We start from the raw sequence: 26,215 nt of genomic DNA on the forward strand, positions 1-26,215 counted from the left end.
TTAGAAAATTTAACATATATCCCAGTGGTAAATTTTCTGGCTGGTGAGCTGCCTTGCAAGAGCAGTACTCAAGATCTGGATGAGTTCAGTTACACACGGAGAGTTTCGGAGCAGGAAGGTGTGACATTCCCCTTATAGCAAATGAGCATTATATTACATCTTCATTAACAGGGAAACAGAAATAGCCACTTCAATTTGCTGCTCTTTTCTGCACAGGTAGGAACCTCAGCTGCAACCGTGAGAGGGAAAAGAGAAATTATTGTACTGTAACCTGGAAGCCTTTTTCACATCACTTTTGATTGATATTATGCAATCTCAGGCAATAATAACCAGAAAAGCTAAAAAAGACCCATCTCCTCAAGGGAAAGCTGTGCAAAACTTCTCCCTTCCTGGCACAGGCTGAGAAGTCTGGCTTTAACGGCGAGTTGCTGCTGATGAATAAATGACCAGTGAACCTGGGGAATCCAGTGCTACAGCGCTTATTCATCTCAGGAATGAATGAAAGGCTATTTTTATCTCAACACACAAATGGTTTCTGAGGAAATACATAGGATACTATATAATACTATCTAAAGTAGAAAAATCCTGTCTATAGCACTAAGGGCCATTAGAACAGTTTCCTCCCTGGAATCTTGCATTTTAGAGAGGAACAAAGTGTCTGAAAATGCTCATTCTCCAACACAACGCTCATATCAGTTCAAGGACTCATCCCTGGCCAGGAAACATGGGAACACAGGATCAAGAATAGCCCAGCCTCTACAGCAGCCTTCCTAAACACAAGCTCAGGTATAATTTACAAACTCAGGTATAAACTGTTCCTCTTCAAATCATTTTGTCAGGACATCAGTTATAAACACGAATATTTTCACTCCTGGTTAGAAATAACCTTGTTTGTTGTGAATGGGCAAGAAGAACCACATTCAAGCACACCTGTAGTACTCAGTAAATAACGATCAACACTGACAGTATAAATGGCAGAAGTATTTTACTGCAAGCTCTGTCACTGGCTCCTAGCAGGTCTTTACACATGCACACAGTCCCTATTATAGATGAGGAGGCTCGTTTGCAGCATGGCTAATAACACTTCCTTTCAAGTAGTACTTTAAAAGCCTCGAATAAGAGATGTTTCATAAAATGTGATTTGCTCATTATATTCCCCACCTCACAGCATAGTTGTTTAAGGAACAGCCAGAATAAGAATCACAGCAGGACCTGAGCTGATGTTGGGAAGTGGTCTGGCAGGAGACCAGAGACAAGAGTAATGAAGGCTGCAGTGGCTCATAATTGAAAAAGCTGAGCAAATATGTATAAGGAATTTTCCTCTAACCTTCCACATTGTGCCTGAACTTGGCACAGTCCGGTAACTTTTGATTCAAAAGAAACTTTAGAGGTAACTCTTTACTACAGAATTGAAAATAAATAACATGGAAACCTACCAAAAAAAGAAAAAAAAAAAAGAAGAAAAAAAAAACAAAGAAAAAAAACAAAAGAAAAATCTTGTAAGAGACCTAAGTAGGGGGAAAAAGCAAAGAAGCAATTTGTCACAAACATGAAACTTGTGATTTTTCACCTCTCTCGGTGAAAGCTTGGTCTCCTCTCTCCTGGATCCTGCTAAACAGCTCTCCTCCCTCCATGCTGAAACAAAGAACACACAGAAACAACAACAAAAATACCTTATGTGAGTGGGAAAGACCAAATTATCACCTGACTGCGCATCTGTGAACCATGGCAGGAACGGATTAGAAGAGATTACAGACCACGTCCCATGCCAATGCCTCTTACACACCACGCTCCTTCAAACCAATGCACAGAGCCACTGTGATATGGAATAAATAGAAAGCAAAGCAAAACCAAGGAGTTTTGATGCTTTCTGCTTAATGCACACTGACATAAGGAACACGATACTCGCAGTTGGGAAGTCAGATATGTTGGCGAAAGGAGGCTGTTTTGTGTAAGGATAGGAGATGAAGAAAATAGGAATCAAAGGTAGTGAAAAATGTTATGATTTGTCTCTAGTGAAGACACCACTGTGGTATTACTGATCACAGAGAGAATAGGAAAAGTTATAGTGGAAACAGAATAAAAACGATCCTGTCAGATCACAGGACTTGTAGTTGGAAGTCCAGTCGAAGTATATCGTATTTGTACAGACATATCTTTCAAGATCATATTGACTGGCCAGCTTTCGTGAGGATAATTGTCAGAGTACAAGAAAAATTTGTGTCATGCTTAAGGTTCCTCATTCTCCCACTGCACAAGTTGGCTGAAGCAGCTGTACATTTACCTACAAGTTCTATAGAGATAACAACAGGCTTGCTGCCCAAACAAAACTTGTGCTAATGAGAAAGCCCTCTTAATTCTTTTCTAAGCCAGCATTTTCTCTCTCTGCTCCCCTCACCCCTCAAAGAGCAGTGCTGCTGGTCCATACCATTCCATGACAATGAGGAGGCATCTCTTTCCGTGATGTATGTTCTCATAAACATCCAGGATGTGGACAATGTGGGGACAACCCGATGCCCGCCAGTGATATTCTACTTCCAGACGAGCTTTTGGGTTGTCATACAGGAGCTGAAAGAAACAGAAGAAAGCAATGACACCAGCTTGTATTATTTGGCTTTAATGTGGTACGTAAATGCAGCCCATTTTTGAGTTTAAGGATGGTTCCAAGGACCACCTGGGGCATTTTTCTCCAGCCAAAAAATGTCAGTCCATCACAGGACTTCCACCACCTCTGAACTGTCCCACTTTCTAGACTGAAGAATACAGAAGCCACAACTGGTCTTTCAGAGCTGAGGAGTCTGGAGTGGCAGCAAGGAGAGATTTTGAAGGAGGTGGATACAGAGCCATCTCATCCAACTCCAGATGAGAAAATGCAGGTTTCATCCTACTTTTTTTGCAGTACTCACACTGCAGTCAAACAGAATATGCTGTGTAAAGGGAACTCCTGTAAGGAAACAAGACCTTGTACGGCCAGGTGGGCCGGAGCCCCCCACTTTCTGGATGGAGCAGAGACTCATTCTGCAAGTAATTGTAAAAGAGGAAGGAAAATTCAGGAAGGAGGCACAGCTTCCCTCCCACACCTTCATTTTATGTCTATTTTATAGATTTTTTTTTCAATACAGCTAAGTATTCCACAGAAATCCCACTTTCCTCTTGGAGGAAAAAAACTGTTGGAAGAAGGTGTAGTCTCAGGACACAACCACTCAGATCAAGAAAAAAATGCCCTAAGCTAGGGAAAGTAATTCTGCCTTCAGCTTAGGATTAACTCTGTTCCAAAGCAAAACGGATTTTATGATCACTTCTCTTCTTCCCAGTTTTGCCCTCCACTACCTCCCAGTTTTTGCTTTAGGGATGGCTCTCAGGACATCTGCTTTCAATGGAAGGAAAATTAAGTATACACCTAAGGGTTAAAGCCTTAGCAGACAACAGCACCAAGAGGCTGCATAAGATTTCCTTCCAAATAAAAGCATCTGTTAGTCTGGATCCTCTCATTCTGTTCCCCTGCTAAGGACAATGAACCTCCAACCTGCCCCCAGATGCTGAGAGAAAAGTCTTCCAGGTGCAGTGCAAACCCTTACAGTTCAGAGATTGAAAGCAGTAAGATTTTTCATACTGACTCTGAGCAGGTTTCTTAAACTTGACAGAAACATCTCACAGAACGGCCCTTCAAACTCCCCCTGTCACATGCAAGGCTGGTTTATTTTAAAGGCGTTAATCTCTGGAAGGGAGCTCTAAGAGCTCATCTTTCCCATCCTGGAACCTTGCACATGAGAAACAAGTCCCATCCCTACAACATATGGCTGTGATTTTGGTTTGGTACTTCATACCCTGTGGAAATAATCATTGTAATGATAGAACAGCAACACAACGGGTGTATATAAAGCATCCTCCAGTGCACTGAAAGGGTAGAAAAATACCTCTGATCTAGTTACCTTAGAAAAGGATTAAACAACTGCGCTGGGCCTCTTTTCAAACACAGAAACAAAAACTACTGCACAATTTGGTATTAGCCTGGAGCTCTTCTTGTGTTTGCCATCAGGTCCCATCCAAAACACAACTGCATGATACCTGCTGAAAATATGTAACCTGCCATTAGGAACCTAAGAATCAGCTCGGGAAAATGAGATCGCTTCTCCATCCAATTGCTGAGCTTCCCAAGGCTCAGTGTCTCAGACACCTCTTGGAATGCAGAAGCGTGATTTAAAGGTCACGGGAAGGAAGTCACAAATTCTAGTTTCTGTACTGACTCCAATGCAGGCAATTTGCATCACTTGGATAAAGAGCTTATTCCCCTCTGCTGCTCCAAAATCCCTGTGGCAGAACAGACACAGCAACACAGCACGGACAGCTGTGTCACCACACAAATTGCTGGTGGACCCCTGGGCAGAATGCAAAGGGATTCTCTTCTCCTCCAGGCTGGGAGTAGGGAGAGACTGCTGTGCTTCTGTGACGGAGGAGGGGATGACCCGCCTGAGCAGACACTCTCTACCATGGACAGCCCCGGGGGCTGCTCAGCTCTGCCCCATGGGTTCCACGGCCTCAGCATACTGCCAGCTTCTCTGTGGTGCAAACAGCTGAATAAGCTTTCTCACTGGGTGCAATGCCCTTGCAGCCAACCCACTTCTTCCACAGCTGTCACTCTGCACCCAGAGCACACTCGTTTGAGATCACTCGCTATCCGCCTCTTCCTTCCTGCTCCAGCCCAGCGATGGCCTGATTTCCAACACAAATAACTTCCTAAAAGAGAGATGGCTCCAATTTGGACAAAAAGTCCATTACCAAGCCTGAACTCGCCTGCTATACTTTTCATACCCATGCCCATTCAGCAGCTTTCCCTTCCCAGCCGCTGTGTTCCAGGGCCGTCCATCAGCATTTTCCTCTCTGCCCTTCTGAGCTTGGACCTGCGCCTGGAGGGCCCTTCAAAGGTTCAACACTGCAACAATATAGCTCCAACACCCTCAGGATTAACCAGGCTGCTCAGAAAAGCATGAGGCAATTTACTGTTTGGATGTGACCGGATCAGCGCCACTTCTGAGCAGGACACTACACAACCCTCCTCACCTTTCCTGTGCTGTTAATTACCCATAACCATTATCTCTACTAACGTTAATTGCGCTATAATCTGTGTACCTGGCATTTGCAGGGTGCAGAGATGGTTTTCATGTTTGCAATGAGTGCTTATGGAAATTTCACTGAATTGAATTCCCACTCTCCAAGGTGCCTTTACAAGGCATTTGGATACTCGAGGATCTGCAACTTCTGTTCTCCATTCTTACAAGCAGTTTTCATGTACCCCTCAGTGCTAAGCTTGGATGTACTCATATCAAAATGACACTTGGAAAGCAGAGGAAAGGAAGTGCAAAAAGAAGAGTACACACACCAAAACGTGCCAGAAGCCAAGCAATGTCTGATGCATCAAACAGCAACCTCTGAATTTCTCCTTCTAAGCCTTAAACATAAATTAAATCTTATATCTACATCTGGAAGCTATAATCTACATCTTTTAAGTAGTCTCACAAAATCAGACGCCTGTACAATGAAAGCCAGGCAAGGCTAAAGGTTACATTTCTACAAAATGTAGGTGATGGTTTAGAAACAGCCTGAAATTCTAGCCCAGTGGTAGCAAAATTGTAAATACTGCCATCTTCTCGAGGCTGAAGAGAGTCCTCAGTCCGCTCCTATAGCTGTGCCAGCCACGCTACCACTGTGCTCAGGTCTCTGACAATATACATCAGAGCGGAGGGAATCACTGACAAACCCAGAGCTTCAGAAACTCTTCTGAGACTGCTGGTTCATGCTGTGGTCTGAAAAAAAAGGAGCTCCAGTCTCCCCCAAAGCTCCCACATGGAATAGCTGAGTCGTGACCCCATGGGCAGCAGCATGAGCCAACCCAACTCCTTATCAATTAAGCCCCAAAACATTGTCCCATCTCCCAAATTTTCGCTGTTCCAGATCAGAAATCCATTAAGAGAGCTTTTCAGCTCAAAACCCAACACATTTCATTCAGAAAATCAGGGCAGAGAGGGGGCTGCCCCATGGCCAGGGCCTGCACATTGCAGCTCAAGCTCCCCAAGCTCTGGAGTACTGCTCTAACGCAGGTCAGTGAGTGCCTACCAAGCCAAACTTCAGGACTGCAGCCTTGCTGGCCAGCGCTGTGCAATTTCTGCCTGCGCAGAATTTCTTGATAGGGGAAGGAAAAGGAAAAAAAAGAGAGAGAAACTAAGAAGTGACACAGTAGCTTCTAATTGCTTTTCCATTGATTCAGTGTTGTGTAAGCAAAGAATGAGAGCAGGAACCCTCATACCTTAACAGACCAATCTATACAGGAAACAGCCTCCTAAGGACCCCAGAGAGCAGCATTTTCTGGACTCTGAAACCACAACAGCAGAGAGAAGATCCCCATAGGCAGAGGTGTGTGACAGGCTGCGGGCAGGAAGCAATGGCTGCTTTGTGACTTTCCCTCTTCACACGTGCTAGCACGGATGAGATATTACTATTATACTTGCTCTCCATTCTCCACACAGGGAATTCAGACTCTTGCACGTATTTGTTTCATTTATTTGAAATTTCAGCAACTCCCTCAGGTTCCAGCCCTGCCAGAATTAGAGCTGTCACAGGCTCAGCTATCACCTACTGCACGCACCATGCTGGAGCAGCACCCAGTGCTGCATGCATCTTTCACCCGCTCCAATTCCAGACCCCTGAACTCTCATCTCCTTCAATAGACAATCACTTTTATCACCCCTACAGTCTATTTTGCTCACAGGAAGGTTCCCCGTTATTAACAGGAATGGAGCTGGAAGAAACTTTCAGTTCCTGGGATTCTCAGCAGAGACACATGTGTATTTAAGCAGAGCTGTTATTTTTCTATCTGAGTAGAGAAAGCCTCTGCTCAGGCATATGTGGGTAAATGCCTAACTTCTTTCGCTTTTTTTTTTTTTTTCATGTTACAAAAAATGCTGAATCCCACAAATAAGCCTGTGAATGTAAATTCACACTGATGCGCAGAAACTAACACCATTTGCTGCATTCTTTATTCAAGAGGAGCTGATGGCAAAAGGAGGCTTGGATAACATTTCTTTCATCTCTACTCTCTTATATGCTACCAAAAAAAAAAAAAAAAAGCTATCACTGTGGCTCAGGACATCTAGTCTTTTCTTACACCCTGACTGTTTGAACATCTATTACTTCAACGTTAACAATCTTTATCTGTTTCAGATCCCTCCACAAGGGATAAAGCCACCCTTTGTGTCTGAACGCAGAAGGAACTGAAGTTACCCAGAAATTCTTCTTTGTGCATCAGCACTCCCCATCAGCCAAATTGCAGAAGCTCTTGCCTATTTGCAGTGGCAGCCCAGCAAGCAGGAAAATGCACAAATGCAAAGCTCAAAGAAAGCAATGATTTTTTGCTTAATAAGACCCAACGCAGTTCTGATAGAATTATTTAGTGCCCCAGCATCAGTCCATAGGAAAAGGATAAAACCAGAGTAGCACAAGGTCATCACCAAACCTTCCTCCTTTTATTTCAAATTCAGCTGAGGTTGTTAGAAATGGCATCTCCTTGGAACCTTTGCTGAACCTGTCTGTGCTGCGGCTGCCATCACCACCAGCGCTGAGCTCCACGGCTGGCCCCAGGGGTGGGCTGCTGCATGACACTGACAGCAGAGCCCAGCAGCACCAGCTGCACCACGTGTGCCTGCAGGACCTCTGCTTTTTGCTCGGCCTAGTGAGCATCAGAATTCATTTCCTGTGCCGAAAGATCCTGCTCTACCACCTCTCCCCTCTGATCTTCCAGGCCCAACTCAGCGATGGCAAAAGTCAGTGCAGGCCTTTGGTGCCTTGACAGCATGGAGAACGAAGAGGATGGAGGGCAGCTCACATGCTGCCAGTCACTCTGAGCCCAGCCTCCCATCGGCACGGAAGGCTGAAAGTTCTTACACACGTATTTCAAGAGGAAGAGCAGAGTGCACAAGGCCAAAGGCACAGCTTAGCACAGACATGCTCCTTCGCAAGAATCTGCATGCTGGACACGCTGAAGAACCGAGGTCTCTGAGTGCTGCCTCTCCCCATCCCCAGACAGCATACACTGGGTGATGTTCTGCTACAAGCCTCTCTTCTGCAGTGCATCAGCCAGGGCTCCCAAGCACCAGTTCTGGTGTGGTTTGGGATTTTATTTACAGCAGTAACATTCAAACCACAACCATGCACTTAGTAACACAACTCTGTGACCTGAGGTAAATAAATGAGACATACCACTATTAATTCTCTAATTACACATGCATCTAGGCATTCATTCTGCAAAGGTCAACTGTCTTTGTTCATAAATGTTAGTGGAGATGCAGCAAACAACTCGAATGGTGAAGCAGCTGGCCAGTTTACATTCCAGAAGTATCTTCTTGCACACACAAGGCAGGCACAAAACATGGCAACAGAACCACGCTGATAAAGTTGTTTCTGTAGGAAAATGAGCAAAAAAAGGCCCATGAAGAAAATCAACTGTTCTGATAAGTACTCCAATTATATCAGATTTGACTATTTGAACCACAGTCCCAAAAACAGGCTGTACATTCAATGCTATGAAGCACACAGAAGTTTCAATAGAAGTGTGCTATGCAAGAGACAACTTTGCATTTTAATACTGCACTTGCTCTGCAGAGTGCGTGGAGACATCATTATTCTTAGTTACACTCAGCTGTGACGGCTACAAACCACCAACATGTGGCTTCTATATTATTCAATACTGCAACCTGAGCTAAAAACTGTCCCTCCTGAAAATTATGTCACTTTTTAATTGCAGTTCTACCCTCATGCCCTCACCAAGAGCTTCACTTCCCTCCTGCCAGCAATCATGTCTGCAACCATTCCTAACACACATACATCAGTCATCTGTTGTTTTTACTTCCTAAAAGGGTATAAGATGATGCATATGAGAAAAACAATCTAAGCACACAACGTACTGAATAACCATTGCACTCTACTACCTACATTTTCCCTGAGAGTCAAGGAAAAGACGAAACGCTGTCAGTGTTATTTGTAGTGGTTCCTGCTCACGCAGTGCCAGCCACCACTAAAGCCACCTGCAAGCTGCTGCACAGTGGGACAGCAGCAGGGTTAGCAGGGCACACATCTCTGTTGGAGCAGGATGTGGTAGAGGCACAGCCCAGGCAGAAAAGTGCTGCCATCTAGGTCTGATGCTTCCTTTCTTGGTCTTTCCACTAATAAATGGTATCAAAATTAACACAATTGATGATACTGAACAAGGCAGAAGAAAGAATTAGCAATGTGTTTAACCTCATTAACCTCAGATAACAGCAGCTCCAAGAGGAACGTCTAAATGCCCTCTTGGCTGACTTCGCCTCCCCTCCCATGAATTCAGAATGGCCACCCATGCATGCAAGGCCTGGCAGCATGCCGTGCAAGGACAGGTCTTTCGCACATAGCCCTGCTCTTCCTCTTCTTTTATTTATTTAACATCCTTTGACATTCCCTTTCTCCACACCCACACTTGGGTTTTCTCTCACATCGCCTATCAGGCCAAGCAGCATCTCTCTTCTGTAACACCATTTGCCTCAAGTATTCCTCTTTCAACACAAGTCATTCTGTGATTCTGAGACAAATCGACCCAAGAACCCAGAAATAAACAAGGAGCTCTCAGGTCTGCCATCTCCCACTCCATAGATTCACCTACTTCTAAGCATTACCTTAAAGCTAAATCCCAGACATCAGTGGCAGTACTCATATCCCTCATGGATGAGGTGTCAAGGTTTTATTCAATTCTCAGGAATCCAACTGGAGTGACCCAGGCAGATCAATACCAAATGCTTACTCCTGAAAGCCGTCACCTGCAGGAACTTGACTTGTCTTCAGAAATAAAGCTCCGGAACCTTCAGCAAGGACATCAGTAAGACCTCCCTGCTGCTACCGTTTGTTGCCATTTATGTTTTCATGCTCATGTTTGCTGCTGGCATTTTCAGGCAAAGATCTACATCTTTCTAAGTCTTAACACAGTGGTTGATGGCTTAGATGTGCATCAGGCAAGAAGATCCCTGGAACTGCTTATCGCGCCAAGCAGAAATGCAACAGAATGTGTAGCTGAAAAGAAACAAAACCAAATCATCCAGCACAGGCTACAAATGCAAAGGAAGCCATTAGGAGAAAGAGAAAAGTAAATTTCTCTCCAAAGATTTCTCACACTTATTTTGTCTGAATCTATATTGTAATAAACCTGGGGGAGGGGAGATTCAACAGATGGGTTCAACATAAGCAAGCACTGGTGCAGTAAAGCTGTTCCTGATGTTGCAGTTCTGCACCCAGCCCTGCATGGGTCACTGCTCCCTGCTTCCCCAGGCACACAGGTTCCCCAGGCTTCCCCGAGCTCCAGAGGGCGGTAAACATCTCTCATTTTTGCTGCCCATTTTATTTGTGCCTTTAGCCAACTTGCCTCCCTGTATTAGGATGTGTGACAGATGGGAGCAGAGGTCTCTGGCCCTAAGAATCCATGACCCACTTCTTTTTCAGATGTTACAGGAAAACTGCTCTACATTCCCTGCATTCAGACACCACAAAGATAGAACAGAACAGCCTAAATAGAGTGGGTTTGGGTTTTGTTTTGTTTTTGTTTTTGTTTTGTTTCCTTGTTTTTCCCCAAATTCAAGGGCATTTCCTTCATATTTCAGAACAGATTTCTTCTCGACTCCTGGGTTGTGCTGGCTGCTTCATGCCGCATGCACAAGGCGTACAAGACTATGCATGCAAAAGGCAGATCCCAACAATATTTGGGCATCTGTGGTTTCGATACCTCAGCTAAAATGGCATCAACACAGGGGTCTGAAAAACTGAGATTTGGTAAAAACCATCACTGAACAAAAAGCAACCCAAGAATTTCCACTCATCATTTTTCTGAGCTGGAAGATGCATCCCTTTCCTCCTCCTAAAACATCACCTGCAGCATACCTGCTCAGGGCATGCTGCAGTGCTGGCCCATTTCCACAAGCTGGTGTGCCTGAAAGAAAGAAGTCTGGGCTTCAGAAAGGGCTGGAGAGGCAGGGAGAAAGCTGGGACAATGGAGAGAAGGGACTCGGCAGGTCTTTCTGGCCTAAAGTCACCTGCTCAATTCTAAGTAACATCAGTATATGGAAGCAGCCACTGCAGAAAAGCACAAATAGCTTTCGACTCATTGAGAATCAGGAAAACACGTCTGCACCAAGGCTGTGCTATAGCAGGAAGCAGGCTGCCTGGTCCACCAGCAGGGCTGGCCAACACTTGGCTGGAGACAGGGCGCAGGTGAAGGCGCTCGACCAAGATGCTCTTCCCATCATGGAGACAGATGTCCCGGTGCAAACAGGAAGGGATGGGAAATTCACAGATTTTGGACATCATACAGCACTCCATGTTACACAGGTAACTCTGGAGGTTACCTGACATGTATGCAGGATTTTGTCCGAGACCTGTCAGGTGCTGCTAATCTCAACTTTCCTGTGTTAATCCTATCACCAAAAATGTTCAGGTGTTTATTCACATATGGCCACACAACACTTTCCAAACCATACCACTTGTAATACTTCAAGAAATCAACGCTTAGTTTGTCTTTGTCATCTGATGTGTCATGAGATGAATGGGTGGCATTATTCAAACCTTAACACACCAAACCCTTCAGCTCCCAAAGTCTCGGTTTCCCCCCAGCAGCTGACTATTCCCATACTCTGATACTTTGAACATGGAGGAAGAGAGGCTTGTGCTGCCAGAGCTCATAATTATCCATCACTAGCTGCATCCCTGGCTGCAAAACCAGCACTATTTTTGTCAAAATTAAAAGTTTTTCCCATGTGAAGATACACAACTCATTAATATAAATGCCTTCTTAAGGTCCTGGTTAGAATCTCTGCTCCAAAGCCACCAAGAAACTCTGCATGTAACCATCAGAAACCCAAAGGAGGATCTGCCCATTATGTCCAGGTGCCAGATCCTCACAATGCCTGAATTATGTCAGGGTCTCCCACTTCAGTGCCTGGATCCTTACAGCTCTCACAGTCATTACATGCACGTGAGGAGGACTGAGAGGAGTCTGAAGACAAGTTGTGTGAGCACTGGGAGCTGCACACCAGTACTTGCAGAGCTGCCGGAACGTGAGACAGCTGCACTTCATTTCCAAAACACACGAGCACCACCAGAAGATAACTACTGCCCATTTCCCAAAGGAATGCTATGTGAACACAGCTCCTGTGCAGCTCCCTTATCCCCAGGAGCTTTAGGTGGAAAGAGCCCAAGAACCTGGGGCTTGGAGAATGGGAACAGAGCTCTGCCGTAACTGTGACAAGCTTACCGAGGCAATTTCTAATAAAGGATTTTCAGCCTCTGCAGCAGAACAAAAAATTCTCTTGCCTTGTGAGAAAGATGGAATTAGGTTTGGCTGCAGAAACAGAGCTGAAGTCTGGATGTTTGCTCTCATTACTAAAGGCATGTTTTTCACTACCCCAATACAGAATACACCATGGAGCACCTCCTCTTCCTCCCACAAAAACCCTTATTGATGGGCTCAGTATTGTTAGAGAGATCCAGGCTCATTCAACATTACAAGACCAACTGGACATTATGAAGCATACAGGCTCTCATATATGAACTAAGCACTTATTTATAGAAACTAAACCAAAAGTAAACATAACAAACAGCAGAGCCACGAATCCCCATTGTTTTGCGAAGCATGGGGTGCTTTGTTCCCTGGTAGATTCGTCCACCCAGTTGTCTTAGATACCTTGCAGAAACGATTGAAAGCAACACGTATCTGTCAGAAGCCAAGGAGAGAAACAGAGCTAAATCCCAGGAGGCAGCAGTGCTCCCTTGCACTTGGGAGATGAACTTTGAGCTTCCATTCAGCAGAGATACTGCTGTATCTAAAGGGCTCTTGATTATAAATACTCTACAGCATTGTAGATTCTTGCAGCACTGCTCAGCCCAGATTTCTCTTAGGCCATACAAAATATCATCTCTTCTGACTATGCAATCCTTCCGAAAAAACCCACAAAAGCAAAACCAACCAACCTGCACACAGTTCATAGTTACATTCCTCTGCCCACCTTTGCCAACCCCCATGCTGTCAGCCTGCAAATAAAAACCACTGTCAGAGATTCCCTTGTGATCAGAATCTACTGCATTCAGCACACGTTTCACACTGCACCCACAGCTCAAACATCCAATCTCTAAGTAGGTACTGGCGGGGTGCAGCCCTACCAATACATACATTATACAAAGCAGAGCCCATGGCCAGCCCTGCCCTGTGCCCCCCATGTCAAGCTGACGCTGCGCAGCCCTCACCACCTCTCCCACAACTCCCTAACATGGGCTCCTTTCGCTGCTCACAGCACATGAGCTCTGTGAGTTCCAAGATTTTTGCAGACCCATTAATATTCTTCCACATAGACAAGGTGTCAAAACCACGCCACTAAAAATTACAAGGGAACACGCCGCCTGTGTAGTTTATTTTTGCCCAGGATGACTTGCAGCATTTGTTGTAACCACCGCAGATGCCCAGCAGCACTGGTACCAAAGTGCAGGCAGCGCATAGCCTGGGGTTCCTGACACGGTGCAGGAAATGAGGTAACCTCTGCAAAACAAAGTGAGGAAAAGGAACGAAAGCTGAATTCTCCACCTTGCACATTCCTCTTGTCACCAAGAGACTGGACATATGGACTTCCCTTCTTTCCTATGTCTGTCACAAACATCTTCTGGTACAAATCCTCTGTGGATATCACTTTCCTTGTGCTTTATCACAGCATGGTGCTTTCAGCACAGATTGTTTGAGAAGCTCAAGCACAGACAAGAGAGGCTGTAATAAATCGTGATAACATTAGTTCTGTGCATACAGCATAACTCAGTAATTTCATTATTCTATTGTTTCTTTCCATTGCTTTCTCTCTGAACCATTTAACACTCCATCAATAAAAATGTAATAAATAAAACATGGCGGATAGACTAATGGTTCTTTTGCAGCTCGTTCTTGCTATCCACAGACGTCCGTGATACTTAAGAGCCAAATGCCACTTGACTTGTCATTTCAGATATTTTAACATTAATGAATTCTAGGATTAAGGCTGCTTGAGTAACCTGAATTGCTCCCTTTGCAGGTACGCATTAAGCGCAGTGCTATCTTGTGCTGCTCCTCCCCTCTCAGCTCCATCCAACCTGAACCCAACTGCAGTGTAGATGGGAGTGCAGAGCAATGGGGTCTGCTTGCTGCAGCCTCTCCCACCTCCTCTCCACTTCACATGGGAACTGGAAGGTACAACAGAAGAGGCAGGAGCTTGTAAAGACAAAGAACAGTCTCATAGGTACCACAGCTGAATGCTACTCTCAAAACACTGATACTCTCTTCCTGATGTCCCTTTCTGATGTCCCATGCAACACTCAGGGAGCCAGCTGAGCCAAGCAGCAGTCCTGGTTTACCCTGTCAAAACACAAACAAAAACTCAACATTAAGTCACCCCTGACTCAAATAGTTCAAACAGAGGTCCTAGAAACCAGTGGGTAATTTCACTCCTAGAAGCACATCCAAGTCCTCTACTCCTCACACGCAAAAGAGGAACAACATAAACTTATCTTAAAGCAATGTTGAAAATAGCATGGACCCAGGCATCGCACTGAAAGCACCACAGTACACAGCCAGGAGGAAATGCAAAAACTGTTTTCAGAGTAGGTCTTGAATAAGCAGAAACAAAGTCGTGGCCACATACTGAACAAGGACAACAAAAGCAGCAATTGAAACCAGGCATCCAGCGATCCAGTCATTCTGCCTGTGCACTGAAACAGGCTGACATGGGGCAGAAAACACCAAGGGCAAGAGAGCAAAAGTACATGCAGCATGGATGCTGACATTATGCCTGGGTGCTCTGCTTTCCAACCCTAAACAGGCACTCTTGGAAAGAGTCTGAGTATGTATGAGAGACACTGACTGCCCAGTCGTTCAGGTTTGTTTGGTTTCCAGCAACAAACCAATCCTGACAAGACCAAACCCATTTGTGCATCCTCATACTGATAACCCCCCACGATTTTCTTGCAGGGCTAAAGCCCACCTACCTACTGCACAGACCCCTCCCACTTACACAAAGAGCAGCCAATGACAGTACACATACTATTAAAAACACAGGTAAACAAGGTGTACAACATTTTATACCAATGGTTTTCCAGCTACTTGATGACTAGAGAGCAACCAGGAGACTGGGAGATTCCGGGATGCAGTCCTCCCCAAGGGGTGAGGGACATGGCTCACTGAGCACAGGTGGGTGGGCTGATGGATGGACTAGCTGATCTTAATGGTTTGTTCCAACCTTAAAGAGTCTGTGATTTTTAAGTCAATATATGCAAATGATACAAATACAGTTGAAAATGTGATGGTTTAGTGACAATTGTATCTGTCCAGGAGAACTGCAGTTAAAGATGCAGTACTCTGTGTTGAAGCTGGACTTGATTATCCTTACAGGTCCATTCCAATTTGGGCTATTCCATGATTCACTGTGACATGAAGCTTTCCCCCTGCTGGACCCCATCTCTTGCCTCCAATCTCTTATCTTAATCTCAAGGTCCCCGCCTACCAAATCTCATCACCCAAAGACCTCCTCAAAACCCCTGAAGCTGGCACTGGGGCCCTCTGTCAGCCAGCCCTACTCCTGCTGCCTCCAGTGAATTTCCTTTCCTATCCCCATTCTCCACCTGCAGCCCCTGCTTCTGTCCCTCTACTGGGGCTCCTTAGCCTTGATCCCTCTGCTCTGCACACATTTACTGCTCCCATCCCAGCACCCAGCCTATCCTGGAGCCAGCTGTTACTGTTAGAAAACAACACATCTCCACAGACCATTAAAAATGTAGAACTCAGCTGAACTTGGAATGATTAAAGGTGACACTGCCCCATCCTAGAACGAAATTCAATTTTAGAATGAAATTGAACTCTCGATACCCTTCAAATCCAAACAAATCACTAGACATTTAATTTGTATTTTATGCAGGTAAACTATTTTTTCCTTTTAGTCTTATCACTGGAAACAGTTGAACAATTTCTACCAAAACAAATCTTGCCCAGGAAACACCAACCTTCAGGTCTGGCCAAGTACCAAAATGAGAGCAGGCAAGCAGACCAAGGCCATGGCACCATTGTGCATGCTGGGACCCTGTGGGCAGGTACATGTGCTGTCAGCCCTCTGCCTCTTTCCAGAGACACAGCAGCAGCCCCTGCTAGGACTGCTCCAACAACATCATCATCATTTTCCCCCCCAGTTCTATCTTTTCCCTTTTTTACACAGGATTTGTGACATTAGTCACAGTTTCGATGCCTTCACTGCGATAAACACTTTTCTTAACAGATAGTTTGTGTAATCAAGGATAATGATCGTTGGCTATTTTTGCTCCATTCTACAATTAACTCTGCTAGCGCCTGAGAGGCTGATGACATCAGAAGAGTAATCGCCATTTTATCTGAGATGCCTTTTCCTGATGCTGTCTTCAAGCCATATATATTTAGCTTCATCACTGCTCACCCTTGTGAGCATCCATCATCCAGAATGAACTCCTCTTGGAATAACTCATGGTGAATGTTTCCCCATTCCCCTCCATCCATGCTCTCTGTCGATGCTGAATTCCACAGGGTGCAGGTGGTGCTTACATCCACACATGAAGAGGCTGCAACATGAGCATTATTCTGTAGTGAATCAGATGAGTCCTGATGCACTAGATATAGCTGAGGGTCTCCAAGTGCAGCTACATGTAAGGTTCTGACATGCTGCTGTGCTGCCATTAATTCATCCCGAAAGGAATAATCCCATACTTAAGTATTAGCCTGCATTGTCCTTGGTGTTTTGTTTCTGCCTAATTCCTCCCACCTTCCAGAGAGCTAAATGTTGTCACCTTCCTGCTGAGCTCAGGGCATCATACCCACTGCTTTCCTCTGTTACTATGTTGTCCCTTTTGTTTCTACTTGAGAATCATTTACAAAGGTAGAGGAATGGACATGACACAACCCCCAGCATCTTTTCTTTTATCATTTGCTGTAACTTCTGTTCAAATTCATGCTCAGTTATTCTAGTGAGACTGGGAGCAGTCTTCCAAGATAGAAAAGCACTGTTCAAGATTTAAATGGTTAACAAAAAGAATCTCTAGGTCTGTTGTCACCTGCCCAATTCAATGATTAAAACTAGGCAGAATTCGTCTTTCACCATTATATCACACAATTTTATGGTACTACGTTGCTTCCCAAGAACAAGGTGTAATTTTCTATCACTCAGATTTTGGTTGATAATAATTAATATCAATAACTTCAATTCATTTTTCTGACTGCTCACCTCCTTAAACAGAGTAAAAAGTCACTACGGTCCATGGTGGCACTGAGGGACAAGGTTGGTGGACGTGGTGGCAATGGGTTGATGATTAGACTATGTGACCTCAGCAGTCTTTTTCAACCTCGATGGTTTTATGATCAGAATGTTCTGCTGAGTCAAAGCCTTGTGCATCCAATTTCTTCTGCTTACACATACAGCAGATTTAAGAGAAATTATAAACTGGCTTAGATATGCAGGAAAACGTAAATTGGAATCAGAACACCCACCTCAAGTGTCCAGTGTAACATTGCAAAAACCTGGGCTGCTGCAGGGTCACCAGAAGTGCAGAACAGTTGCACTGAAAGGCAGCAGCAGCACACCATCTATTTCGGGACTTTTCCCTGTATCCAGGGTTTACATTGCACACACAGCCTGACCATGGAAACAGCAATGCTGACAGACTGATATTTTCACAGCCAGTGGGAAAACAAATATAAGGTCAAAACTGAATTCCTAGTTCAAGCCAAACTCTGCCAGATTTTCCAGGAAAAAGGCAGAAGGCATTTCTGTGTGACTTATCCAACGAGCTTGACTTTGTTGTACAAGTGTGCTTACTATCCAGCCTCCAGTGGGCTACGGTTCCCAGTAATTAGTGCTTATTTGCTCCCTTTTTTATTATGAATATAAACATTGGCTCTTTTACTTCAGAAAAGAGAAGACATGCAAACCTTACACCATAACTTACATACAACTAGTTTAAAAAAAAAAAAAAAAGAGAAACTTTGAAAACTGATTGGGGAACATATCAACAGTAGAGAGAGAAAAGAACAGAGTAGTAATACATTTCTGCAGAGCACTAATACACTTCTACCTGGCCTCAGAAAAAGTTCAATCGTAAATATTTATTTTCAAAGCATTTTCACTTTTTTTCTTCAATATACGTCTTACTAAGTGAAAAAAACATACTGAGCCTCTCCTGATTTAGCAGTCTGGAAAAAGATTAACAATAAATTTAATCACAACTCACAAGTGGATTTTCTATTTACTGACTGCTAAATGGATCCGAGAGAAGAAAAATGGAAAAACTGCAGAGATGTCTCACAGATTATTAAAAATTAGATGAAGGGAAAGTAATGAAATAGAAGTTTTGGGGTAGAAGGTAAAATTGACATTCACTGACATTTAGCAGTTAAAACGTAATCCTTCCAGAAAATGAACAGCACAATGTAGAGGCAGCAGAGGAGGGAATCAACCCTTCCTCTGACTACGCAAGAGAAAAAAAAAGTTAATAAGGACGGCATAAACTGAATCAAAGAACAAAACCATGAATATTTGCAGGTGAAGTTCTTCCAAGCACACAGCAGGATGACAGAAGGCCCCCAGATACTAATTTTAGCCAGGATTTTGGCTAGACGTATTCCCTACAAAACAAGCAGTCAGTTACAAACCATTTCTGATGACACGTCATACTGAAGTAGAAAAGAGACTACTGCTCCTCATTTTGCAGTGGCAACAATTAGCGACCACTCCATTGTAACACAATGGACAGAATTTGTAAAGGATTCTATTCATTTATTCAATAAAGGAAAACACTTTATAAGTCAAACCATTTTTTAAAAGCAAAGCAAAAAATCCCTGTGTGTTTAGAAGAGTTCATAAATGCAAATAGTGAACACAGACTTCTTCATGACCTTTGATGCTTAGGATAGATGGGAAAGACAACAAGAAAACATGTTCAGCAGCAGCACAGGCATTTTTTCTAGCCTTTCCTTACAGGCCTGTCACACAGCTCACATGACTCTGCTCACACTCCAAACTCAAACCATTCTCCTTCTCTAAAATTGCTCCCCCACGAAACACACTCCTTTGCTTGTAGGAGGCAGGCAAAAACCTGCAACAGGAGCAGCCCTACGCCTTTTAGCTCATACTGATGAAATCAAGACAGTCAGAGACACCAACAACTAACTGGGAATATTTTGATCTAAACAAGAAAGAATTATTGCTGTGTTGGCCCAACGCTTATGAGAACTTTTTCCATGCTTCCCCTGAGACTTGGCTTTTGTGCAAAAATACAACACAGCAATCATTCACCCTCTCTCACACCTCCCCAACAATAATTCAGACAGCAGAGAGGTGGGAAAGACTCAGAATTAATTGCTCTTGTATGAAGTCTTTTATCAATAACATATCACTGTTTTCTCCTCCCCCTCCTGCAGCAAGAAGTTAGTTTTTCTATAGCTCTCGAGTTCAGTGCCCCATTTTACAATGGTAACAGGCATGCAGCCACAGCTCAAGTCAAGGCAGCCACACTCACCTGCCAAACAGAGGCGTGCCTGCAACATGGGGCTCTGCAGTGTGACTGGAACCAAAAGTCACTCTCACCTCCCTCTGCCTTCTGGATGCCTTCAATCACTGTATCTCAGTATCAGTAAAAACTCATTCTGGAGCTGGGAAACTGGAGGAAAATTCCACTGATACCAATCCACCAGAACTGAGACTGCTTCTAAATAAACTGCCTTCAATCACTGTATCTCAGTATCAGTAAAAACTCATTCTGGAGCTGGGAAACTGGAGGAAAATTCCACTGATACCAATCCACCAGAACTGAGACTGCTTCTAAATAAACTGCCCTTTCCCCACTCACCACTCTCACATATCAGTCTGCTTCCCTCTCCTTTGGTGCTGGAAATCCTGAGAAGACACTTTGTTGGCTTCTGAAAAAAGAAAGACAAGTGGAAACCCACATGGACAATCCTGACAGCCCTGGTAAAACACCCAATTCCAGCAGACAGGGCACCAGAACCTGAACAAAATCCACAGATTCTGCCCTTTGTAAGAAAGGCTACATCACAAACTCTAGCACAGAGCCAGATACTCACTATGAAAGCAACAGAAACAAACAGCAAGAATACAACCAGCTCTCAAAACGGGTTGCAGTTCTTTCCTAAATGCAGCTACAAAGTTTAGCCTTTAAAATCCATTAATAGGAATCCAAAAATTGAATTAAAATCATATCAGCACTTGAATACACGATTTCATTTGCATATTTAAGCCAGCTTAAAGCATTAACTTTCCTTTTCTTTGAAGTTTCAGCTTCTGGTTAAATGGAATGAACTGTCAGCAGCTGCTTTTCACTGCAATTTCTATTAACACAGTAAATAAGCAGTAGAAAAGTCTGAAAAAAGTTCCAGCAGCATTAGACTGTTTGCATTTCCACAGGCCAAGCCTAAGAGAAGTGTTCTCCAGCCCTCACAAGAGGAAAAAAAAAGATTGGAATATGAATAGGCACTGTGAAAAACCTCTTGCACTTTACATTTACACCCTAGTTTAGACAAGAACAACTTGTCCAGGAAGACACACCTTACATGAAACTCTTATGCAAGTGAAAGGCTCTGCTAAGGGCTAAGAGCAAGGCTACACCTCCCTGTGCTTAGTTTGGAGGATTCCATACACCTACTGCAGCAACACATGGCAAGCAGTGAAATGCCTTCTGGACAAGGAAGCTGCATAGAATCACAGCACAGTTAGGTTGGAAGGGACCTCCCAGCCCCATCTCGGACATGGTCTGCCTCCCCCTAACTGAGGCTGCCCGGGGCCCCTGCATGGCCTGGGCACCTCCAGGGATGGCACCCAAAGCTCCAGGCAGCACTGCCAGCACCTCAACGCTCTCTGAGTGAAGAATTTCTATCTAATATCTCCCCTCTTTTAGTATAAACCACTTCCCCTTGTCTTAGTGGAAAAAGGCCACTCTCTCAACTCTTTATAAGTACTTTCAAGTACTGAAAGGCTGCAGTGAGGTCTTCCTGGAGCTTCCTCTTCTCCACGCTGAACACCCCCAGCTCCCTCAGCCTGTCCATGCGGGAGAGGTGCTCCAGCCCACTGAGCATCCTCACAACACAATTTTTCAGGTGCAGTAGGAATGACTGCATCTAAGGGGTGGGTGCCTCAGAAAACCCCAAACTGGAGCAGGCCTTCTTTTGGCTTCCCATGGCTGGGCAAAGCAGAAGGGCGAGCAGAAGGGCAGGAAGCTCTCAGGCACAGAGCGGCCATCAGTCCCTTGGACTGGAAGTGGGGAGCAGAGCTGACCACAAAGCCTCCGCTCTGTGCGGCTACAAAGGGGACGTTGTGCTGCGGCACGGCAGCAGCAGGGCCCTCTGCCTGGAGCAGGGACATCCCTGGTGGCAGCAGCCCTGTTACTGTGGCAACCAGGCTGCTCGTCACAAAGCCACATTGAGGAGAAAAGCCACTTAGGGGGACGGAATCAGGCCCTGAGAGAAATCCATCCTTAACAACAAGACGCTTGATTTTTCACCAAGTACCCCAAGGAGGGATGGTATTTCTCACCGTTGGAACCAGCAGCAAGGAGGATGCTGGCAGTGCCGAGCGCCAGGCCTCAGAACACTGTGCATGGGCTGGATGGAAGGGCTCCATCCCCAAAACACAGGGCTGGTTTGGTCCCAAGGCCTCAGGGAGACTGAGCTGCTCTCCTCTGAAAACAAAACCAAGCCCAATCCAGTTCCCAGCAGAGTAGAAACCAGCCGCAGTTACAAATCCCTGCACCCTGCTGACTCACGCCTTGGCAAACTGCTCTCCCTGGCCAAAATTTCACCACACAGAAAGCTCCACGCACAAACAGCACGAGTCACCCCTGCCCTGACACTTCCAGTTTACCTATTTGAGAAAAGCTGTTCAAAAAACAAAAAAACACAACAACAAGAAAAAAAAAAACCAAACCCCCCTAAAAAGGACAAACAAAAGGGTTTTTCAGAGCTCTCCCTTAGCACAGCCCACAGATCTGCCCTCAGCCCTGAGGCTGTCACATGTAGCAGCAGCCTCGAGAGAAAACCACCCTGGGAAAAGGCCCATGGAGAAGAGCCAGAGCTGGAACAGCAAGATTTAAGGCCTGTGAACGGTGAGACTTGAATGAGATTGGCTCCTCAGCCCGAGCGTCTGAAATCACTCAGCAAAGACGGCACGCTCGGGATGGCTTATTTCATTGCTTTTTTTAAGCAATTTGGCAAACCGATGCTTCTGGGAAGAAATTTAATTTTACATGATTTTATTATTTGCTTTTCCTCTTAAAACGGGTCAGGAAAGCTTCAGACCAAAACATCACACACTGCAAGGACTCAGGAGCAAGGAGGCCATGCATGATTTATATGCAGAGCAAGACTTCTCTCCCCCGTCGGCATTAAAAAGCTGGAGCATTGCAGCTTAATCTCATTTAGGGAGCTTTGAATCATCTTAAATACTTAGGAAGTTTGTGCAAAATACCACAATCCACACAATTTCTTACGCCCCGATCCAGACAGCCCAGGCCGCCAGCTCTCACTGGCAGCAATGGGGAGTTCTCACGGTTTCTGAGTGAGTAACCACGTTGTTCCTTCCATGCTGCCATCCCCTTCCCATGCATGAGACCTTCTTGCAGTACATGATCCACAGAGCACATGGCTCAGACAATCCTGCTGCAGTGGATCTTTTGGAATGTCACCCACAATCTTAAAATCCAGTGTTGTAAAAAGATACTTAACGTGGAAAACTCCTTAATGAGGAAACGCGTGTATCATACAAGAAACAGGAACTTTTCCAGTGTCCAGCAAATAGTACTGCAAAGTCATTTGGGGATGCAACATTTTATGTATGACTGTGAAATTAAATAATCCTTTTTTCCTTTCTAAATCACCATGTACAGTGAAGAAGTGAGCACAGAACAGCCTTCACATCCAAAAGATTCCTTGAACAAGTATCTCAGTTTCACACTGGCTCTTGTTCCCAATGACAAGACATCTTTCTTCCCCGTGCTGCCTGTGAGTTTAACACAGGATGAAGATATTCTTTTTTTCTGCTGAGACTTAGCTGACAGCAGGCTACCACAAGTAGCTCACTGTCAGACACAGCTGCTCTGACACTGAGTGTAGCATCTATGGATAAAAACATACCAAGGGAAAAGAGGTGTGTGAGCCATGACATTCAGGAGAGGTCTTAGTCCTTTCCAAATTGTAGAAGATACTGATGGTATTACCATAATTCAATGAGGCTGAAACACACCTGACTGGTAGATGAACTTTACAACTCTTCCTAATAGTTCCCTTGCAATAAAGTTAATTTACAAAATCACAGAATCACAGAATTGTAGGGGTTGGAAGGGACCTCCAGAGATCATCGAGTCCAGCCCCCCTGCCAAAGCAGGTTCCCTACACCAGGTCGCACAGGTAGGCATCCAGGCAGGTCTGGAACATCTCCAGAGAAGGAGACTCCACCACCTCCCTGGGCAGCCTGTTCCAGTGCTCCGTCACCTCACTTCTGGCGCACATTTGTGCGGAACTTCCTATGCTGCAGTTTCCGGCCGTTTCCCCTTGTCCTGTCTCCACTCACCACTGAAAACAGTCTGGCCTCGCCACTCTGCCCCCCACACCTTAGATATTTATAGACCTGGATCAGGTCCCCTCTCAGTCTCCTTTTCTCAAGGCAGAACAGACCCAGTTCACTCAGCCTTTCTTCATAAGAGAGATGCTCCAGGCCCTTCACCATCTTTGTGGCCCTCCGCTGGACTCTTTCCAAGAGATCTCTGCCTTTTTTGTACTGGGGAGCCCAGAACTGGACGCAGTGCTCCAGATGAGGTCTTACCAGGGCAGAGTAAAGGGGGAGGATGACCTCCAGTTACACAAAATCCAGTTACCTGTAATGAGACCCCTAGCTGGCATGAATCAGCAAGGTTTTCTTTTAGTTAAGTGGAACAGGAAGATTTAGACTCTAAAGGGAAGAGACAGAAACAAAGAGGGGCACCAAGCCCAGCAATAAGTGCTGCCTGATCACCACATGCACACACTCTGCCTTTCAGCACTTTCTTCCCACCAGAAATAAGGCACATACCTACGACGACTCAGATCTTTGGGGTGAAGGCAGGGAATGCACCTGGACCTGCCAGGACTTTGCTGCTACACAAGTTGGGGTGCAACTTGTGCCAGCTTGCTAGTCGATGGGAAGACAGCACTGCCTGTGCAAAGCGGTGACAATGTCATTTGTTTCATGGGATGGTTTAATGGTTTTATAGCATTTACCCTTCAGCTTGAACTCCGTAGGCTTAATGAACTGCTATTGAACCTGGGAGGAATTTACTACACAAGGTTTTAATTGTTTCAGACAGAACACATACATACATTAAAAAAAAAAAAAAAAAAAAAGCATTTGCTGTTTTTCAAATAAGGAAAAAGAGCAGTCAAGAATGGAAGATTATCCTACTAAATCGGTGATGACTACCTTTTCTAAAATCTCGAGTCCAGCTGGCCCTCTGGAAGGTGCCATTCTGGCCCCAAAGCACAGAAAGATTCAGGCCTGAAAGGCTCAAGCCTTGGATGACTCACTGGTTTAAAAACAATTCCTGCAGCAGCACTGACCCACTTTTTAATCAACTGAATGTTATTTTAGGTATTTTATGCATGTTTACGTAATGCCTACCAAGATTGGCACCAAAGGATAAGATTTGAGGCCCAGTCTCATGCTATCCATGTTTTAGGTACTCCTCCATACACTGGGGACTGCCATTCAACAGGAACTTTTCTGAACTCATATTCTACACCATATCTGTCTTTGATCTACCAACACATAGCTCCTGGAGTTTATTAGTCATACTCAGCTGTGTTACTGACGCTGAATTTACTGTAGCATGAGATAAACCAGTATAAATAGGCTGCAGGAAACATGGTAGGTAAGAGGGAACTACAGAAAATGTCACTTAGCATGCTAGCTTCCTCCTGAAATACACCATCACTCCTGCAAAGCAAGAGCTCCTGCACCCCACACAAAGCCTAACCAACAGTTGCACTTGGCTCTCCTGAATTCCCGTCACAGCTGTAGCTTAGTACAGCATTCCTTGTTCTAAAAAGAAGGATGTGGCATAATTTTCTCCTCTAAAAATGCAATCCATAGCATCCAAGATGCTTGTTAACATTTCCCATTCTAAAAATCAATCAGCCTAAAATAACTTCCACTTTCCCTATGTGCACTGCCTTCTCAGTCTCTGCATTCTCTTCCTTGATCATCTTGTTTGAGGCAATGAGTGGGGTGTTTTAGAAGTACCAGTTATTACAGTAACTTGCAAAACAAATACTTTGACTGTGAAGTCTCCTGTTAGTGAGCAACCCTGAGCTGACTTCAGGGGATGCAAGCTGAAAACAGATAATCCAGCAATTAACTTACGTGATGCAGAGCTATTTAACTTAATCAGGAGCAGGAAAATTGAGTAAGAGGCAGAAACACAGCCCAAGACTAAATGAAATTAAGGTGATGCAGAACAGCTATAACCTTCCATAGCAATTCCACTCTGGAAAGCAGACACACAGCCCTCTGTACAACCCTGTGCGTGATAACGATCTCATGCTAAATTTCTGTTACCAATTCTTGCCTGACTACAACATTATGCTGATACTCACGCGGATTGTAGTAGAGACTCCTACTCTATTATCATCATTTATATCATTCACTAAAAGTTCCTTGAAGCTTAAAGACAAAGAGCCTGTTCATTTTTGCGTTCGCTTTTTGTTTTGTTTAATGAGTGGGCTTCCCCTATTTGCCTTCAAATCAGCCAATCACACATGCTATAGCTGGCACTCACCAGCACAGGCATTTTCCACGAGGCAGGTCACTGCTTCACTCGCTGCTGTTTGTCCTAGAGGATAAGAGCCATGAGCCAGCAGGTCTGCTCCTACACGCTGTACCTTAGCCTGAAAGCCTCAGATGACTGCAAGGCCCTCACAGCGCCTGGTTTGCACACTATATTGGGGAACAGGCCCTTCTGCAACTGTTACTGTTATTCGTGAGAGTTCTCCTGAAACAATGTACTTTGTTTTCCTGAAGCCCCAAAGACCTTTGTTTTGCTGCTGTGTCCAGGCAGTCCTTCCTTTTCTTCCTCTGGA

General features: G+C 44.7%; 1 protein-coding gene across 2 annotated transcripts in view; it reads right to left on the reverse strand.

Moving 5' to 3' along the window:
• MAPKAPK3 (MAPK activated protein kinase 3) overlaps nucleotides 1–26,215 on the reverse strand; it is a 42,318-nt gene that overhangs the window by 11,537 nt on the left and 4,566 nt on the right. For both annotated transcript variants that reach the window (XM_052678539.1, XM_052678540.1), the window contains 2 exons: nucleotides 2,429–2,568; nucleotides 1,571–1,635 (listed from right to left, as the gene is read on the reverse strand). In XM_052678539.1, coding sequence (XP_052534499.1) covers nucleotides 1,571–1,635; nucleotides 2,429–2,568 — 205 coding nt within the window. The remainder of the gene's footprint in view (nucleotides 1–1,570; nucleotides 1,636–2,428; nucleotides 2,569–26,215) is intronic.

The sequence above is a fragment of the Tympanuchus pallidicinctus genome, unplaced genomic scaffold (assembly GCF_026119805.1).
Source record: "Tympanuchus pallidicinctus isolate F22 unplaced genomic scaffold, pur_lepc_1.0 scaffold17, whole genome shotgun sequence".
In the NCBI taxonomy this organism is placed as follows: domain Eukaryota; kingdom Metazoa; phylum Chordata; class Aves; order Galliformes; family Phasianidae; genus Tympanuchus; species Tympanuchus pallidicinctus.